The sequence below is a fragment of the Bombyx mori genome, chromosome 11 (assembly GCF_030269925.1).
Source record: "Bombyx mori chromosome 11, ASM3026992v2".
In the NCBI taxonomy this organism is placed as follows: Eukaryota; Metazoa; Arthropoda; class Insecta; order Lepidoptera; family Bombycidae; genus Bombyx; species Bombyx mori.
In genome coordinates this window covers 12236124-12257080 of record NC_085117.1, presented here as the reverse complement: position 1 = coordinate 12257080, position 20957 = coordinate 12236124, and the positions used below count along the sequence as shown (strand labels likewise).

Sequence of the window (20957 nt, the reverse complement as noted above, 5' to 3'; positions counted from 1 at the left end):
GAAAAAAAGGGTTAAGTTTTAGTGAAAAATTTGCTAAGCATCTGGGCTTTGACCTGTATTGGGCCTTGGTGTGCGGCAATAATTAAAGCGCTGGATAGTCGGGTATATATATAATTTAACAGGCATAGAATTATAGCACATAAATACACGTCTTTTTTTTTTTTTTCCACAGGGGAAAATCGCCGGATTCCCACCCGCACGGCGGGTGGTGTATGTGGGACTTGAACCTCACTAAAAACTCCTGCCGCTCACAGCCGGCGCCCTACCCCGGACCGGGTGGGAACCCAGTCGGAGCTATTGAGACGGCGGGACAGGGTTTACGCAGAGCATATTACATCCATCCCGCCGTCCCCCAGACGCCGGACCGGCAGCCGCCAGCGACACGACCGCCGGTTCCCTCGGTCGACGGGCCAAGAGCCCGCATTGATGGCGCCGCGCTACACCTTCCCCCGGAGCGGTCGGGGGAACATAAATACACGTCTAGGCAAATCTTATCCATCAAACGTTAACACGACTGTTTGCCAAGGTTTCAATGTGTGTGTGTTATTTACCATGACTTTATAGTTTAGTCTTCTGAGTTTCAGAATTTCCCCACATCCAATGGGTGCATTAGTGTTCTGCTATCCTCAGGAGACCACTCAGTTGGGATAAAAGGTTTCAAGTTGTTAGCAGCTAATCAGTTTGAAGTGACGAAGCAGTTAGCGTCTGTAGAATTATTAAAAGAAAGTGTCATTTTATTTCGGCCACTACGTTTCAAACTTCCATTAACAATATTTTTGAATAGATTCTTCTTTAAAAATCTGCAAACACAACTGGGTGTAATGTTGTGCCATCATCATCAGTAGACTGTTTTCTGCACATTACCACAAACGGGCCGTGGTCATTAGCGTCATAACTAGCCCTACCAATTTGTATGGGGGCTTTAAGTGAAATATCGGTGGAAAGAACGGGCATTGAAGAAGTATCAGTGCAAGGACCAGGCGCAGGCAAATCAATAACGCTCTCAGCAAATTCGTCTTGACATCGTCTCGCATTGACAGTTCGATTGTTGAAGTGTTTCAGAATTATTTTTCTTTTGCTTTTGTTACCGTTTTTAAAAATTTTGTGGAGTTAGTTGCGCTTTTGCTTCCTTTTAGAAACCAAAGAACAGTCAGAATCCACTCCGGATTCATTGGAGATCGTGACAAATGCAACCGCGGGGGGCGCCGTGCTCCCCGGATACGGAGACTCGTTCATAAAAATACGAAAAGCTTACCCCAACTAGAAAAAAAAAAAAAAAAATTTTAGTTAACAAGTTTTAATTATTCTGATCACTTATTAGATTAAAAAATATATTTTACAACAAATTGAAACAAAAACCGCGCCCGCCAAATTACAAGGTTTCCTGCGTTTTTGCCTTCGTATTTTTTATACATATTATTTTATGCAGGTATCGTACCGTAAGACGGGGTGATTGGGTATTGAGAGCTGAATGGTGAAAAAATCAGGAAAATCTTTCGACGCTCAATATCAGTTTTGTATTCGTCGCAAAATCTTCCATTTTTAATACGCTTATATTAGCTTCATACGTATGTTAGTATGTAACGAAATCTTTGAACATGATTTTGCCCCCTTCAAAACGTCGGATTAACTCGAAATTTGGCATACGTACTTGTGAAGAACTGATGACAATTCAATATTTTAAACAGTTTGATCCATTATTCTTACTAGGATAATCAGGATTAGCGATTTTTTGTTTTCCCGAGACCCGGAGTGTCGGCGTCAAGACCAAGAAGGGAAACTAACAGGCACGCCGGTCACCTATTTCTCTGATAAGTTACCGACTGATTCAGATGAAATTTTTGAAAAATTGAAATTCATCTAAAAACGAAAAATAAATTGGAATTAAAAATAGGGTAAGAAAAAATGATTTTATTGTAAAAAAACCATGGGGTGCTTTTCAGGATATTATCAAAAGAACTCTTCTACTCATATCTGTTCATAAAATATTTATACCATGCAATTAACAAAATTAACTTTTATTAAGTTAAATTTCCCAAGAGACTTTTTAACAGAGATGTTCGATCTAGATGCTTCTTATCGATATTTCTGATCATACTAATATCATAATACACTGCGTCGATTTTTTGGATCTATCTAGTATTGTATGAAATATTTTTAAAAATAGAACGTCTTTTATGACATTAAAGTTTATTTTTAGTATTTTTTTTACATTGGCCAATCTTTGAATGCTCGGTACGTAACAAGAGTTTTGATAGCCATTCTGGGTCTAGGCTTCTGCGGTCTCACAGGCACAACCCACTGAGTTTCTTACTGGATTTTCTGAGTGGGTCGCAATTTCAATTCGGTAGCAGATTCATTTGCAATGCAGCTGCCCTTGAGTTTAGTTTTTGGAGGCACTTGGGCAGCTGTTACCTAATCTCTTGCCTCCTGACTGAGGCTTTGCTTGCCCCGTCCCGGTGAAACTGGAAAAGCCTCTGGCCCACCAGTAATCCTTCCTTGAATAGAATGAATTCTATATTAACCTGTTATAATTAAATTGAATTGACAGCCTGAATTGCCACCAATCTTCTTACTACCATTGTCAATAGTATTAGGTCTTGATATACAAAATTGTCATTTAGTATACAGGAAGTTGTAATTTTTTTGTAAAAATATTTTATTACTAACAAAAAATATGCACCTGTAGTGTTCATATACCTCTACAGTGGTTATTCTTAATTACCCTTCTTGAAGAAGTCAGATGTATGGAAGCCAACAAACTCTTCGAAGGTATTTTGGTTGCCTCTCATGTATTGTCTTTTTTCCCTGCCAAGGGGTTCTCCAGATTTTGTAAAAATTAGAAATCTATCAGTGCAAAGTCTAGTAAGTAATGTGGTGATATAAAACTTCCTGTACTCTTGTAGCTAAAAGACTGTCCCATTCTGCTGTAAGAGGTTGAGCATTATCATGTAGGAGTAACTAGAACAAGCAAGTAACCAAGGAGGGCCAGAGCTTCTTGAGCTTATGCAATGTTAGCTTAGCAATGTTCACCAGTTACTCACAGTACACATCCACAGGTGCCATTTGGTAAGAACCTGATCAATTATATTACCACCAAACAGTGATTTTTCATGGGCATGTTTTCATTTGGGGTATTACTTACGTGTTGAACCAGGGTCTAATCATCGCCATGATAGCTTGCAATCATCAAAAAGAATAAATTTTTCATTACAAGTGACATTGCAGTCCTTCATTTCTGTGTCTGTTAAGCATCACAAGGGATAAATTATTATTAACGCGCTCGTCACGATAACAATTTCTCATTTCGTGCGGCATCCGCATATTAAGTCTTTTTTACATTGCCAATTTGACGCAAGTGGACCAATATCGTTGGAACGCTAACCTGGAAAGCTGCTGCTAAATCAGCGGTAGATTGAGTTTGGTCAGCTTCCACTATTGCCTTTAATTCGTCGTTGTCGACTTTAGTTTTCGGGCGTCCACGGGGTTCGTTTTTTAGATCAAAATTTCCATGTCGAAAGCGTTGAAACCAGAAACGTGTGGTGCGTTCATTTGTAGTATTCATTCCGTAAACGTCATTAATGTTGCGAGCCGTTTGTGTCGCACTGGTACCGCGACGGAACTCGTATTCCATAATTACTCGTATTTTTATTGTATCCATAATGATGACAAAGTTACAAAATTACAAATGTATGTTTTAAAAACAAAACATCATTAGTTTATACAAAACAAAGTGTTTAATCAATGAAACAAATCACAGAACAGAGGGACTATTTGGCGGGAATGCGAGGAGTGGAGTTGTGTGATTTGTTTTATTTTATCTATTTAGTGTTTCTTCGGGTTTAAATATGTAATAATGGTGGTTTATTAACTGTTTAATATCTGTAAAAGTGCACAAATGTGGGAAAATGAAACAAAGCTGCTGGACGTAGCTTCTTGGGATCCTCCAAAAAGTCCACTGAAAAAATCTTAGTAAATTACCACCACTTTACTGAGATTATATTTCATCCCATTTCATTTAATTTCATCCCAGTTGATTAATGTCTCAAATTAATCATCTTCATTTCATTTCACTCCATAATATCATTTTTCATACAAATATGAATATAAATTAAAATAAGACGTGACTTGAAGGTCTCAGTTACCAGGTCATAAAATCCTTAAAAAAAAAACATCTGGGGACTTTTTGGCGGGAACGTGAGGAGTGAAGCTGTGTGATTTGTTTTATTTTGTCTATTTAGTGTTTCTTCAGGTTTAAGTGTGTAATAGCGGTGGTTTATTAACTGTTTAGTATCTGTGAAAGTGCACAAATGTGGGAAAATGAAATAAAGCCGCTGAACCTAATTTCTCGGGATCCTCCAAAAAGTCCACTGAAAAAGTCTCAGTAAATGAGCACCATTTTACTGAGATTATCTTTCATCCCATATCATCTCAGTGCTGAGGGTCGTGGCCTCCTCTAATAACTTTCTCCTGCATTATCTTGGGCCATTTCTGCCTGTCCTTGGACGTGTGGATAGCAACGTGGACTGAGGTATTGAGAGTGGAGCGTATTTAGTCTGACCAGCGCATTGGGTTTCTGCCTCTGTGCCTTCTCCCGCATACCTTGCCTCTTATCAGCAGCTTTTCCAGATTGTCACCTCTCTTTCTGGCGATATGTCCAAAAAGCTCGAAACTCCTCCGCGCACATGTAGTGCTCAGGCGCATTGGAATCTTGAGCTCGGTAAGAATGGATTCGTTGGTTCTGTGTTCTGTCCAACGAATCCCAAGCATTTTCCTCCAGCACCACATCTCAAACGCATCGATGCGTTGGCGGTCGGCTTTCATGAGGGTCCAAGTCTCTGCGCCGTAGAGAAAAATGGAAAAGACGACGAAGTTGATGAGCTGCTTTTTGGTATTCCTCGAGATGTTTCTGTCCGCCCAAACACGGTCTATTTGGGACATAGCTCTCTTTGCCATACCAATTCGGCTTCTGATGTCCTTTTCGGAGGATCCATTACTAGCTATGACGGAGCCCAGATAAATGAAATCCTCTACGACTTCCAGGCTTAGCTTATTGGTCGTAGTGAGATAATGGCTGCGATCGACCACCATAACTTTGGTCTTTGCTCTGTTTATGCGAAGCCCCATTTCTCTGCTGGTTCGTTCCAATTTATCCAGCAGGATGCACATTTCCTCTTCGTTGGACGCGAATAGTGTTATTTCGTCAGCATAACGCAGGTTTGTGAGCTTCGTTCCACCAATGGAAACACCACCATTCCAGTCCTCGCATACTCGCCGCATTATATTATACTTAAAATAGGAGATAAGACACAGCCTTGTCTTAAACCCTTTTTAAATGAGAAAGGCTTGGAAAGCGTGGCGTCAATCCTGACCATGTCTTGGTTGTCGGAGTATAAAGACTTCAATGCAAGTTGATTAATGACTGGAAGGCAATCAAATGTTCCGGAACCCCCAGTTCGCAGAGTACTCTCCATAGGCTTCGCCAGTTAACGCAATCAAAAGCCTTGCTGTAATCGATGAAACATATTACAAGTGAGGTGTTAAATTCGTAAGATTTCTCAATGATCTGTCTAATATTGAGAATTTGCTCTCGAGTGCCTCTACCTTTGACAAAACCAGCCTGATCTTGGGGAATCTGCCAGTCGACGAAGTATCTTATTATACTGAAAGTGCATAAATGTGGGAAAATGAAACAAAGCCGTTGGACGTAACTTTTCGGGATCCTCCAAAAAGTCCACTAAAAAAATTTCAGTAAATAACCACAATTTTACTGAGATTATATTTCATCTAATATCATCTCATTTCATTTAATTTCATCCCAGTTGATTAATGTCTCATATTAATCATCTTCATTTCATTTCATTTATTTCCATATTATCATTTTTCATAACAATAAGAATATAAATTATAATAAGACATGACTTAAAGGTCTTAGTTACCAGGTCATAAAATCCCTTAAAAAAACAGATCTGGAAAATAGAATCTTTTTATTTTATGCCTTGGTAATGAGACTTATAAGCCAACTTTCTTTGAAATATTGAATTGATTTAAGAAGTTAAATGAAATAAAGTTGATTAATATAACACTTTAACCAATTGAAATGAAATTAAATGAAACGGGGAAGAACCTGAGAAAATACACCCGGCTTTATTTCGTTTTCCCCCTTTGTGCAGTTTTACAAATTTGAAACAGTTAATAAATCACGTATTATTAGTTGTTCCACATTTAAGCCTAAAGAAAAACTAAATTAGCCCTTAGGAGATCACTGCAGGTACTGGATAGAACGTTGAAAGATTCCCCGATCAACTGTTGCTGATGAACTAAACGCATGCCTAAAATCATTATATTTGTGGCGGTACGTAAAGACACTCCAATTAACAACTAACATGAAAGTATTTATATTTTTATATTTTATCTCTTTCATTATATAAATATAAAAGATTAGGCTGTATAGTATAACACCTTTGCCTTTCCTGTTGGAAAAATAAAACTACTAGGTACTAGGTACTAGGTACCTACTTACTTACTGAATTTATGTATCTCAAATATATTAAGTGTATAATCTATGTTTATGTATGTATTATGTATTAAAAGTTATAACTTTTTTCGTAATTACACTTAAGTAATGGCTCTAAATAAGGATTTTCTTAATTTAAATTCATTTAAGAATCGTTGTGGTTACAACGAACATCATTATTTTATTAATCTTGAATTAACTTGGAATTTTATTAAAATGGATATAAACTAGCACAGTTTTTGACCTCGGCTGAAAACGCGGGAAACCTTTGAATTTGGCGGGCGCGGTTTTTGTTTGAATTTGTTGAAAAATATTTTTTTTTAATCTATTAAGTGATCAGAATAGTTAAAACTTGTATATATTTGTAATTTTTATTATTATTTAAATTTTTTTGTATTTTATTCTTTTTTTCTTCGAGTTGGGGTAAGTTTTTTATATTTATATGAACGAGCCTCCGGACCCGGGGGGCACAGCGCCCCCCGCGGTTGCATTTGTCACAATCTCCAACGAATCCGGAATGGATTCTGACTGCTCTTTGGTGTCTAAAAGGAAGCTGAAGCGTAACCAGCTCCACAAAATTTGTAAAAATTGTAACAAAAGGAAAAGAAAAAATAATACAGAAACATTTAAACAATCGGACTGTCAATGCAAAGACGAATTTACTGAGAGCACTATTGATTTGCCTGCACCTGGTCCTTGCACTGATACATCTTCAAAGCCCGTTCCTCCCACTGATATGTCTCATAAAGCCTCCACACAAATTGGTAGGGCTAGTTATGATGCCAATGACCACGGCCCGTTTGTGGTACACGTGCAGAAAATACAGTCTGCTGATGATGATGGTACAACATTACACCCAGTTGTGTTTGGCAGATTTTTAAAAAAAAATTTATTCAAAAATATTGTTAATGGAAGTTTGAAACGTATTGGCCGAAATAAAATGACACTTTCTTTTAATAATTATACAGACGCTAACAGCTTTGTCACTTCAAACTGCTTAGCTACAAACAACATGAAGGCTTTTATCCCAACTTTTAACATTACGAGGATGGGTTTAGTTAGGGGAGTCCCAACTGAGTGGTCCCCTGAAGATATTATGCAGAACACTAATGTACCCATTGGGTGTGGGGAAATTCTGAAAATTAGAAGACTAAACTATAAAGTCATGATAAACAACACACCCACATGGAAACCTTCGCAAACAGTCGTGTTTACATTTGATGGACAAGTTTTGCCCAAACGTGTATTTATGTGTTATAATTCTATGCCTGTTAAATTGTATATATACCCAACCATCCAGTGCTTTAATTGTTGCCGCTTTGGGCACACCAAGGTCCAATGTAGGTCAAAGCCCAGGTGCTTCAAGTGTGGTCAGGGCCACACTGGAGATACTTGTAATGTGGAGGAAGACTGTGTATCTTGCTGCTTATGTTCTGGGCTGCACTTTGCTTCGAGCAAAAAGTGTCCAGAGTACGTGAGACAAACAGATATTAAAGTAACAATGGCAGAGAATAGCTTATCCTATATTGAAGCGTCAAAATTACATCCCCCCATTTCTAAATCATTTGCTGATATTGTATCCTCTCTCCCAACTAAATCTGTTCCTGGTGGAAATACAGTATTGCCTGGTTCACCATCCTCACGTACAATATCTTATAAAAAAACAGTCTTCACTAAACCCAGAACTCCTCCTCAACACAGTAAAGGTTTTGATCATGTAGCACATGAGTCTCTTGTAAGGGACTACAATATGCCAGAGCCTTCTAATGGATGTGCATTACCATCCTCGTCTAATGCAAATTCACAACAGACAATAGCAGAGTTAATTACTATATTGATCAAATTACTTTCTGAACCCAATTTATCTATACCGTCCCACGCTGCTAATTTAATTCGTACTTATACTAATATTAATAATGGCCAACATGGACAAGTTAGTTCAATGGAATTGCCGCAGTATTATAAACAAAAAGCATGAAATTATACATATTATAAATACTTTTAATCCTTTTATATTTTCTCTATCTGAAACCTGGCTAAAGCCAGATTTTGTATTCAAAATCCCTGGTTATTCGTGCTTAAGAGAAGACAGGGCTGATGGATATGGTGGTGTATGCCTACTCATCAGAAACTCTAGCACCTTTTCTTCCTTCCCTCTCCCTTCACATAGTAACTGCTTTTCTGTCATTGCAGCTATTGTTGATGGTATCTGTTTTGTCTCTATCTATGTCCCTCATCCCTCCTTGCAAATCTTCAATGAAATTAAAAACTTAATTTCAGTTCTTCCTCGGCCTTTCATGATTCTGGGTGATTTCAACTCTCATCACACATCTTGGGGTAGTTCAGTATCTAATAGTTATGGTTATGAATTATTAGATATCTTAGACATGTATAGCCTGTGCATTTTAAACTCGGGTTCTCCTACTCGCCTCACAAAGCCTGGTGAAGTAATTAGTGCCATTGACCTGTCCATTTGTACTCCCCAGTTAGCATCTTCTCTATCTTGGTCTACTTTGTGTTCCACTTATAATAGTGATCACTATCCCATAATCATTTCATTTCCCTGTAAAAAAAAGGATACAATGTGTATTCAAAACTCTCGCCTCAAACACAAAATCATAGACTCTAAATGGAGTCAATACACGTTATTAATAGAAGAGAAAATTAATAATTGCTCAGAAGTTAATGTCATAGATAATAATTATTTCAAAGCTATTTTGTTAGAATCGGCTGATAATGTTTTTCCAAAGAAAAAGCCGCGTAGTAATAAGTTGTCATCTCCACCGTGGTGGGATGAAGAATGTACCAATGCTATAAAGAAACGCAAGGCAGCAGAGCGTAATTATCGCAATAATATGTCTATGAAAAACTACGAGGCATTAATGACTATAATGAAAGAGGTTAGAAAACTATTTAAAAAAAAGAAATTTGACGGGTGGAGGAAATTTTGTAGCACTATATCACCTGAAACACATGCTACTGTCATATGGCGAAATATCAAAAGATTTAGATCAGCTGTCAATCCTTCTAACGCATTGTTGCTGCCTATAGAATTAGCAGATCAATTCCTTGATCGTTTGGCTCCTCCTTCTGCTCCACTCAACGATCCTATCCTGTCTTATAAGCAAATAACTCTGATGCCCCTTCTTCTCTAAATCTAACTTTTACGTTAGTGGAGTTAAAAGGTGTATTAAATCACGTCAAAGACAGTGCTCCAGGGGAAGATGGGATTCCATATTCCTTTTTGTCTCACCTTGGCGAAAAAGGATTAAATTACTTTTTAAATTTAATAAATAAAATTTTACTGACAGGTGACATTCCACCGTCATGGCGAAGTCAAATAGTATTGCCATTTTTAAAGCCGTCTAAGGTACAATCTGATATCAAATCATATCGTCCGATAGTTTTGTCATCGGTGATCACAAAAGTTGTTGAACATTTAATTAAAAATCGGCTTGAATGGTATATAGAAAATAACGAATATCTGTCCCAAACTCAGTTTGGATTTCGAAAAGGTAAAAGTGTGGGGGACAATTTAGGCATATTAGTTACGGATATTCGTAATGCTTTCTCAGATAAAAAGTCAGTAGTTGCTGCTTTTTTGGATATTAATTCGGCTTATGATAACGTTCTATTACATATTCTAAAAAGTAAATTAGATAAATTAAAGGTTCCCTATTTTTTAACTAATTCCATTGTAAATCTTCTTTCGGAGAGGAAAATTATTTTAGATGTTGGCGGCCCTTATAAGCCTAGTAGGCTGGTATGGAGAGGTTTGCCACAGGGGTCTGTTCTGAGTCCTTTATTGTACAATATTTATACATATGATCTAGAAGGTTCAGTCGGAGATTCAGCAAGTTTATTACAGTATGCCGATGACTTGGTTATTTATGCCTCTGATATGTCTGTAAGTACTGCTGAACGATATGTTTCCTCCTCTTTATCTTTGCTAAAAATCTGGATGGATGCAAATGGCCTTGATCTGTCTCCCTCAAAAAGTACTGTTGTACTTTTCACCAAATCCCGTACTCCTTGCTCACTTAATATAACATATGATGGGAATATATTACCCATTAGGAATCAAGTTAAGTTCTTAGGAGCTATTCTTGATTCTAAACTAACGGGTCAACCACACTGCGAATTTGTGGTTAGTAAATGTGAGCGAAACTTGAACATGCTGAGATGTCTCGGTGGGGTTTGGTGGGGTGCTCACCCGGCTACACTGAGGTTGGTGTATAATGCTGTCATTAGAAGTGTACTGGATTTTGGGACCTTTTTCTTAGACCCAGGTAATGTGGCTGGCTTTAGAAAACTAGATCTCATACAGTCTAGGGCTTTGAGGATTGTTTCTGGTGCCATGAAATCGAGTCCGGTTAATGCTCTGCAAATAGAATGTTGTGACCCTCCTTTAAACTTAAGACGTCAATATCTGTCCGATAGATTCATTTTTAGAATTGTTCAGTTCCATAATCATCCCCTCATTTCGAAACTAGAGTTTCTTTCTAAAAAAGTACCCTCTTCACATAAACCTTTACCTTGTCTGTTAAAAAGTTTCCTGAAATTCAAACAATTACAAGCCCCAACTCATTCTTTTCAGGTGCTTCCTTTATTTGGCGCTTCTTATGATTCTCTCTTACTTTCTCCAGTGATTTGCTTTTCTCTTGGCATTGAAAAATCTGATTTTAATGCCAATGAAAATTTTAATTGCAATGCCAATAGTAAATGGCCTAACTGGCATCAAATTTATACAGATGCATCTAAACACTCCAGTGGGTGTGTTGGTGTTGGAGTGTATCACAAACAGTACAACATAGTTCAGAAAATTAAATTACCTCCGGAATCATCGGTCTTTACCGGTGAATGTTTTGGACTATTAAAAGCTCTTGAATATGTGCTGTCTTTCAAACTAAAAAAAACCGTTGTATTTACTGATTCCTTAAGTGCATTACAGAGCTTAGCAAAATTTTCACTTAAACTTAACCCTTTTTTTCATGTAATATTTGAATGTAAGAGAAAGCTGTTGCACTGCCAATCACACAACTATTTAGTATCATTTTGTTGGGTACCTAGTCACTGTGGCATATCTGGAAATGTGAAAGCTGACAGTTTGGCCAACAGTGCTACTGTGACCGGTGACGTATACCCGTACAAGAATTTTGGCCATGATCTTGCTGCTTTGCCCGGCATATGCCTCCACAAATCGTGGAATATGTGTTGGGAAGAGAGCGGCCGGATTAAGGGTCGTTTCTTGTATGCTATACAGTCTTCCGTTCCCAGGAAGCCATGGTTTGCCAAATTGTCGTTTGGTAAAACCGCCACTTCTACTATAATTCGTATGCGTCTGGGACATAATAGCCTTCCAGTTCATTTGCACAAACTTGGTATCGTAACTAGTACCGCCTGTGAGTGTGGCGAGAGTTATTGTGACCTGAATCATATTTTCTTTTCTTGTTCTTTATATGATCATTCTTCCTTATATACTTCTTTAGTATCTCTCTCTGTTCCCCTTCCTACTAATATTTCTTTACTTCTTCGAGATTTTAATCCCCTTGTATATAGTATTTTAAGTAGGTTTATTTTAAATAATAACATTAAACTATAATTTTGATTTATTTTCCCTGTTATATAATTATTCTGATTTTTTTTTGTAAATTCAATTCGTTCTAAATCATTTATGTTTTGTTGCGATAAGTTTCCTTCGTTTTTTATTATTTATAAACTGTAAATAAATAAAACGGCGAATTATAAAAACGTTATTACTTGACGCTGGCTAATGCACAAAACGTGCCAGAGCCAAAAATAAAGAAGAAGAAGAAGACCTCGGCTGAATTCCAAATCGCGGAATAATTTAACAAAATTAAATTGAGAATATTATGCAGATGTCTATCTACTTTACTTTTATTTAATAATTAGCTAGTACAAGCTATTTTATTTAATTAGTGTTTAAATTATAAAGCAGTTCTTGCTATGATGAAAACATTTAAGTGTTCACATACTTTCAGTTACTAGAACTGCAAATATTATTATTATAAAAAATATGGTATAAAATACCAGTAACATCAATATTAAATTGTTCAATAGATAACTTAATTGAAAAGTTCACTTTAAATATTATTCACTGGTAAAACAAATCCCACATCTTCTGGTGACCATTATAATCTCTCATATTTGAACATAATCATTTATAATATTTATTGCAGCTTTCTGCCTATAATGTTCCCAACCTTGAAGTCAAAATAGATGAACTACATATTACATAGTTTAAATTCAATTTCATATGGTAGAAAAAACAGAGATCCTATTTTGCTTAATGACATAAATTCTGATTTGTTTTGTAAAGAAATTTATCTACTACAGCCTCAGGACCTGTCATTTAATTGTGTAACATTTATCAATATTCTGACAAACATCATTATAGCCGTTTTACTATGGCTTAATAAATGTTTATAAAGTACTACTACATTCATCATCATCATCTCAGCCTGTCTACTGTCCACTGCTGAACATAGGCCTCTTGCAAATCGAAGGTGTGTGATATAATCGCCACTTATATTGATGCAAAGTCCTTGCCGTTCCAGGAGATTGAATGAATCCTCTTAAGGCAGCAGTAAACAGTTCGGAGATGTAACATCTCCCTGTCTTACTCCTCTCTTTAATGTGATTTCCTTCGTGCAATGCCCCTGTACTGGGATTGACATGGTGGTGTTATTAAACAAGTACTTAACCACGACATAGCCATAGTCAATACGGCACCGCTGGAGAGATCTAAGGACCACCCAAGTTTCAATGGAATCAAAGGCCTTTTCATAGTCCACAAACGCTAAGCATAGTGGCCGATTATACTCTTCGATCTTTTGTATAATATGCCGCAGCGTATTTATGTGATCTATGGTGCTAAAGCCTTTTCGGGAACCGGCTTGTTCGATAAGCTGAAAGTCATTAAGCCAGCGTTCGAGACGGTTCGTGATGACTCTCGAGAACAGCTTATAGACATGGCTCAGCAGTGTTATGAGCTTGTAGTTCTTCAATAAGGTTTTGTCGCCTTTTTTAAAAAACAAACACACACAACACCCCTGTTCTATGCCTCTGGGGTTTTCCTTTTGAGCAAGGAGCAATTTAATAGCTTCTGAAGGACTTTCAGTACCGGTATCCCGCTCGCTTTCAGAAGCTCTGTGGTGATTCCATCCTCGCCCGGTGCCTTGCTGTTGAGCTGATTGAGGGCCATCCTAATCTCGTACAGGTTGATGTCCGGGATATCCTCGGTATAGTGTCGGGTTAGCTTGGCTCTAGGGTCTGCCACCAAGCTTGCAGGCTCATTGGCTATCGAGGTGTACAACTATCCATAGAACCTCTTTACCTCCGGAGAGTGGACTTCATCATACGCGATCTTTCCAATTTGACATTGATACTCGATGTGCCCCTGACAATTCGGTGATCACTTTCAGTTTTAACCCTATGAATCACAGAGACATCATTAAATATCTGTCTACTGGTGTTCATGATGAAATCGATCTCATTTTTGGTACACCTTCGGGACTCATCCAGGTCCGTTTCCTGTGGGGCGGCTTCTGGAAGAAATAATTCATCATATATATTCCTTCTTTCTCCAGCCTGTGTCGAATTGGGTAGCGTGCCTTATACTCAGAATATCTAAACGATATTCGCTGAAGGTCATACAGGTTTACGCTCCCACTCAGACAAACCTATATACCCATATGTATCCAAAATACATTTCACTGTTGTTATGGGGAACTTCAATGCTAAGCTAGACCGTAGAAGCAGTGATGAGTTGAAAGTGGGGCAATTTGGATATGGGCAGCAGGGACTCCAGGGGACAGAGGCTGGCCTGGTTTCTCTTGTACTTTCCATGGAGGTATTTAGCCTACTGTACCACGCTGGCTAGACGGGTTGGTACAGGGCTTAATTTCGAGTTTTCCATCTCTCGCTCCATATCGCACTGTCGATATAGATAAATAACTACATACGACAATAAATGTATAGGTAATAAATAAAATTCGTATCACATTATATTCATATCATGTAAATTCACGAGTCTCAATTTTTTTTTTTTTTTTATTTCTAGTCTCAAAAGTTTATGAATAGTTCAATAGTTTTTAAATGAATAGGTTTATTACATACTTTTTAATGTTTTGTACATTGACAATAGTGAAATGTTTTGATAGATAGCGCGAGTCCATAACGAGTCCGCGGAAGATAATTATAGTTCTAATTTTGCAGTTAAATAAATTAATTTTTAAATTTCGATGCACAGTATTTACTATTTCATTTTACATGATTTTCTCATTAAACTTTATAACCTAACAACGACGCTTGTCTTATCAAAATGTTTATTTTTTATCCTATCTTAGCCATTGATGATACAAACACCTAATAACATATAAGATAAGATCATTGGGGCCGGTCCTAATTTTTTTTATTTCACTACGTTTCCTTAACAAAATTATTAAAGTAGTACAACTAATTACGGTACAGCATAGATAATACAGTTAAGTAAATAGTAGGTACCTATTTAAGAACAGTACATTGATGACGTAGCGCTCTGACTCTGACCTTGTGAGTGTTTGTAAAGTAGAAAAGTTCAAGCATATCTCAACTCACGGTAGCTTAAGAATGATGTTTAGATTGAAGTTCATTCGGTCTTTGATGAATACGAAAATGTCAAAAACACCGAATTTTGTTCGTGCAAATCACAATGATAGATTAAAAGGAAAAGTGGCGATTGTAACGGCATCCACCGAAGGGTAAGTAACAATTGAAGATTTAAAAAGAAGTATTAAGATTGATATTAAATTCACAATATATTGAAACTTGTGAATATTACAATGCATCACTGAATAATTTAATCAGTTTACGTCGCGTTGTGTATCTACGTAATTCGATTAGGTACTATTAAATAATTTAAGTATGTGAGTCAAAGGTCAGTTCAATTTATTTTTAAGCTATGCTAATTTTTTGTGACTTTATGTACCAATATAATCTTTCAACTGTTGAAGAATAAGAAAATTTTATGTATCTTACTCTCCTGTATCTTGAAATTTCTTGTATAAATTGTATTTTTTTTTAACTTAATTTACGTATATTAAAATTTAACCTGTACTTATGAAACTACCATTTTGTACACCTTTTATTTATTTTTGCATAGACGGGTGGATGAGCTCGCGGCCCACCTGGTTGTAGTTTTTATTTTATTGCTTAGATGGGTGACCGAGCTCTCAGCCCACCTGGAGTTAAGTGGTTACTGGAGCCCATCTACATCTACAACGTAAATGCACCACCCACATTTTTTAATTTTTTTTTATTGCCTTTGTAGGCTGACGAGCATACGGCCCACCTGATGGTGAGTGGTTACCGTCGCCCATGGACTTCAGCAATGCCAGGGGCAGAGCCAAGCCGCTGCCTACCGTTTAATACTCTCCACGAGCCTCGTTTGAAGAAGGACATGTCATAGCGCTCGGGAAACACCGTGGAGGGGAGCTCATTCCATAGCCGGATGGTACGTGGCAAAAAAGATCTCTGGAAACGCACTGTGGATGACCGCAGTGGCTCCAGGTAGTATGGATGAACTCTACTCCGGTGGCGGGCGGTGCGATGGTAAAAACGAGATGTCGGTATCATCTCGAACAATTCCTCAGAGCACTCCCCATGGAACATACGGTACAAAATACAGAGGGAACCGAAGTCCCTCCGCAGACCCAGAGGTTCCAAACGATACGTAAGAATGGGATTATCGACAATCCGAACGGCCCTCCTCTGTATGGAGTCAAATGGAAGAAGCTGGTATTTGGGAGCCCCGGCCCAGAGATGGAAGCAGTACTCCACGCGAGGCCGGTCTTGTGCTTTATAAAGCAAAAGCCTTTGTCCAGGCGTGAAGTACCGCTTCGCTCTGTTGAGGACTCCCAGCATTTTGGACGCCAACTTGGCTTTGCTTTCCAAATGACTCCGAAACTGGACATCGCTCAAAATGTCGACCCCAAATATCCCAATACTCTCGGAAGGTTGCAGGGATACTCCTTGGAATTGCGGCGCCATGACAAAGGGGTCCTTCTTCGCAGTGAACGCGCAAACTTGTGTCTTTAACGGGTTCACCTCATTTGGAGACTCGCCCCAGAGAGTTCTCCACTTCAGACACAAGTTTTGATCGTCTCTCTTACACCACGCTCCGAGAGAGACTCTGATGGCCGATATATCGCGCATCCCCCGTGCTGTCATCCGCATAGCAATGCATGCCATCAATAGACAGCATGTCATTGATATACAGGATGAAAAGTGTGGAGGAAAGCACCGAACCTTGTGGAACGCCAGCGTTAATGGTCATGGTATCAGAACAGTCACCGTCTACAACGACCGTGATGCTCCGCCCATCCAAAAAGCTAGCGATCTACTTGCAGAGACCCTCGAGGTTTCTGTAAGATGGTAGCTTCGACAGAAGTGCCCTGTGCCAGACCCTGTCGAAGGCCTTCGCGATATCAAGGCTCACAGCAAGAGCCTCGCCCTTGCTCTCCAAGGCTTCAGCCCACCTGTGAGTAAGGTATACAAGAAGATCGCCAGCTGAGCGACCGTGACGGAAACCGTACTGTCGGTCACTGATCAGCTGGCAATCTTTAAGATACTTCAGGAGTTGTATATTTATTATTCGCTCCATCACCTTGGAAAGCAAGGAAGTTATCGCGATAGGCCTATAGCTCGATGGTCCGACCGGTCACCCTTCTTGGGGATAGTATAAGGTCTTAGATAGTAAGTTCTAAGGTCTCAGTATAATTACAACGGCTGCCCCGCCCTTCAAACCGAAACGCGTTATTGCTTCACGGCAGAAATAGACAGGGTGGTGGTGGTACCTACCTGCGTTTTCCCATCATTTTCTTATTGTACGATAGCTACCGCTACACATCTTTACTAAAGATAGTGACTCCGCTTGTAGATTGAACCCGAACTCCTTCATACTATAGTACCTAAGGTTCACATAGCACTAGACCATCACACTTAACTGAACACCAGAAAGAGAGAAAGTGAAATTGAACATAAACCGTGTTTGCCCGTATTCAAATCCGAAATCCAGATACCAATTTTTGTCTAATTAATACAAACCGTTAGATGCGTAAAAGAATAAATTTCATAATCAAATCTTAGAATGGTATCATTTTGCGATATTTTCGTAGAAATAAGCTGAGCCTTGTCAATAGCCGGCTTCAGTCCAAACCATTGAGTATATAATATTACTTATTCATATTTTTAGCAATCTTAAATTATTTATTTATGTAATATAAGAAACATTATACGGATTGATCGTTGTCGCTACCATCTTCTAAAGAACAACATTATAGCCTATTTTGTTGTTATTTTAGTTGCAATAGTTTTATTATCCTATAAACTGGGTATCAAACTAACCAAATGGAATATTTTTAGGATTGGCTATGCAATCGCAAAAAGGTTGGGTCATGAAGGCGCTTCAGTCGTCATAAGCAGTAGAAAAGAAGATAATGTTGAAAACGCAGTTAAAAGCTTACGCAGCGATGGTATTACAGTAGAAGGAATAGTTTGTCATGTTGCAAATTCAGATCATAGAAAAAAATTGTTTGAAGTGGCAAGTATAAGCAAGGCGATGATGATACTGTATTTATATGCGCTCCCTTTTATTATAATTCGTAAACACTAGTGAAAATTATCCATTATGATATATGAGTGTTTATATCAGAGCTTTGTTTTTAAAAAATCTAAAAGAAAAACAAATCAATTCTAAGTTGTATTCTTTACCGACCCGAACGCACGACTGCTTCGCGGCATAAATAAGCTGGGTTTTTGGGACCTATCCGTGTGGGGTTTCATTACGCCCTACCATCAGTAAATTCCATAATTGATATGTCAAAGATACCGTTTGGCGATCACAGTACCTTTATAGAATATTTTGAGAACGCTGCTGCCCGCACTCGGATAGATCTCTTTCCTTTTACAACACTCATGTTATAAGATCGCTATTCTAGATCGACACCTCAGAGTTGTTCACCTCACCTCAAAGTTGATTAAAAACCCATTTAGGTAAGTATACTTGCCCGACGACAAATAAACAAATAATAAAATTTCGTCCGTTTTTGTAAGTTCGATTTAGCAAAACAGATTTTCTGCATATCTTAATCAATAAGATGTTTAAAAAGTGGATTATTTTATATTCTTGCGAGCATAGTATTGTCCCTTTAACCATTTGTTGTACATATTTAATAATCGTTCGTGACCTTACAGGCTAAAAGCAAGTTTGGTGGCTTGGATATTCTTGTGTCGAATGCGGCAGTCAATCCAACAGTTTCTCCTATTTTAGAGGTAATATTGTTTTATTGTCCATTTTTGTCATAGGAAAACTATATCCAAGGGAACATTTGTCTCAATATTTCTGGCAATTGTCTAATCATTATTGTTATTTAAGTAGTTATTCTAATTTATTAGTAAATCTTTTTTAGACGGATGAACAAGTATGGGACAAGATATTCGAAATAAATGTAAAGAGTTCATGGCTATTAGCCAAAGAAGCGTACCCTGAGTTAATTAAAAGAGGAGGTGGAAACATTGTGTTTATTTCTTCAATTGCTGCATACCAGCCTATGGAGGTACTACCATCTTAAAAAAAGTATAGAAATGTTAGAAACAGCAATAATTTAAACATGGATCTTGATGTTTTTTACAGCCTTTAGGTGCCTACAGCGTTAGTAAAACGACACTTCTAGGATTAACAAAAGCAATAGCTAATGAAGTAGTCCATGACAATATAAGAGTAAATTGTGTCGCACCTGGAATAGTTGCAACAAAATTTGCTTCTGCAGTTAGTATTTCATTTAATTTATAATTTAAAATTAAACAATCTGTTGAACTCATTTATTTTTTATAGAACAAATGTATTTTTGTCTGTGTATGAGAAAGGAAGTCGTCGTGGCCTAAAGGGTAAGACGCCCGGTGCATTCGTATCTAGCGATGCAACGGTGTTCGAATCCAGCAGGCGGGTACCAATTTTTCTAATGACATATGTACTTAACAAGTGTTTACTGACGATTGACTTCCACGGTGAAGGAATAACATCGTGTAATAAAAACCAAACCCGCAAAATTATAATTTGCGTAATTACTGGTGGCAAGACCTCTCCACATGCGTAGGTACCACCAACCTGCCTATTTCTGTCGTGAAGCAGTAATGCGTTTCGGTTTGAAGGGTGGGGCAGCCGTTGTAACTATACTGAGACCTTATATCTCAATGTGGCGCATTTTCGTTGTAGATGTCTATGGGCTTCAGTAATCATTTAACACCAGGTGGGCTGTGAGCTCGTCCACCCATCTAAGCAATAAAAAAAAAGGTTTTCCTAAATATTTGCATATGTACATACATACTGATATACGTTTTAACCACAAATGCAGTTTGAACGTACACATGTTCGTGGAAGAAGGACAAATCACATCTCCTGTCACACCTTATACATATAATTAAAATTTCGAATGCTATCTGGAAATCATATTTTATTAGTTCAGAAGAAAAAACATTAGCGCCATCTTAAAATTGACATTGTATGAGTGCAAAGATTTATGAATGACTAGCCGTACTCGCCCGCTTCGCTGCGCATTTAAAATTAACATTCCAACCATAACAAGTCCAACACTCATATAAATATTAGCCTATCCACTAAGTACATGTATTTTCTACATGGATACCAAGTTTCAAGTCGATCGGATGCATGGTTCAGTAGTTATAACGGAACATCCGTAAAAACCACTGTAGATTTATATATTAGTATAGACTACACATTGTTTTTTAAGTTCGATAAGACAGCTTAATATTATCCATACATTTTAAATATTACAGATAACAAATTCAGAAGCTGGGGCGGAGAAGAGCTTATCAATTATTCCATTGAAAAGATTTGGCAAACCAGAGGAAATTGCTAGTGCAGTTGCGTTTTTAACTTCAAATGACGCTAGCTACATAACTGGAGAAACCATTGTAGTTGCAGGGGGCGCCCATGCGCATCTTTAATGGTTTACCAATAATAATGGGTCTGTTTTACTTGTGTTTTGGGATTAATTGTGGTGTTAATTGTCGAATATATTATTTTTAAAGTATATCTCCGGTTTTTTTATGCGTATGTGTGTATATATATGTAAAGAAAAACCTTTATTATATAAAACTCCTTAGTTTTCTAAAAAGATTTTTTCTTGAATGTCGTTGTGCGAAGTCTGTCCTGCAGTAAAAAGAAAGTTCAGTTTGTTTAAAATATAATATTAATTTTATTAGATTAAGGACTTTAAATGTTGTTTTCTTATTATACATTTAACAGAAAACACAATTAAGCCTTTTATTGTTATTTGATTCTGAAGTAGGTACCCAATATCATTATATATATACAGTCGTGGTCAACTAATTAGGGACGATCTCTAGTTAAGCCAAA

General features: G+C 37.7%; 1 protein-coding gene and 2 long non-coding RNA genes across 9 annotated transcripts; 1 reads left to right on the top strand and 2 right to left on the bottom strand.

Moving 5' to 3' along the window:
* The first annotated feature begins 1048 nt into the window (after nt 1-1048).
* On the top strand, nt 1049-20633 carry LOC101739283 (dehydrogenase/reductase SDR family member 4). Of its 7 annotated transcripts, none has more exons than XM_062671188.1 (7): nt 1049-1379; nt 15108-15279; nt 17942-18119; nt 18773-18850; nt 18988-19134; nt 19212-19346; nt 20375-20633. In XM_062671188.1, exons 2-7 carry the CDS (start codon nt 15149-15151, stop codon nt 20543-20545), a joined length of 840 nt encoding a protein of 279 aa, XP_062527172.1. In that variant the 5' UTR covers nt 1049-1379; nt 15108-15148; the 3' UTR covers nt 20546-20633. The 7 variants fall into 7 exon arrangements, 6 of the variants coding, with proteins under 6 accessions (XP_062527172.1, XP_062527173.1, XP_062527174.1 ...); XM_062671189.1 differs by having other exon boundaries at nt 15074-15279; XM_062671190.1 differs by lacking the exon at nt 1049-1379 and adding an exon at nt 6467-6536.
* LOC105842380 (uncharacterized) lies at nt 2174-3939 on the bottom strand. The gene is made up of 3 exons (XR_005245185.2): nt 3386-3939; nt 3146-3244; nt 2174-2498 (listed from the first exon to the last, which is right to left on the bottom strand). It is a non-coding gene; the product is annotated as an uncharacterized LOC105842380 (long non-coding RNA).
* Nucleotides 6582-15186, bottom strand: LOC134199708 (uncharacterized). The gene is made up of 3 exons (XR_009974318.1): nt 15044-15186; nt 12337-14085; nt 6582-6761 (listed from the first exon to the last, which is right to left on the bottom strand). It is a non-coding gene; the product is annotated as an uncharacterized LOC134199708 (long non-coding RNA).
* Nucleotides 20634-20957: the final 324 nt, after the last annotated feature.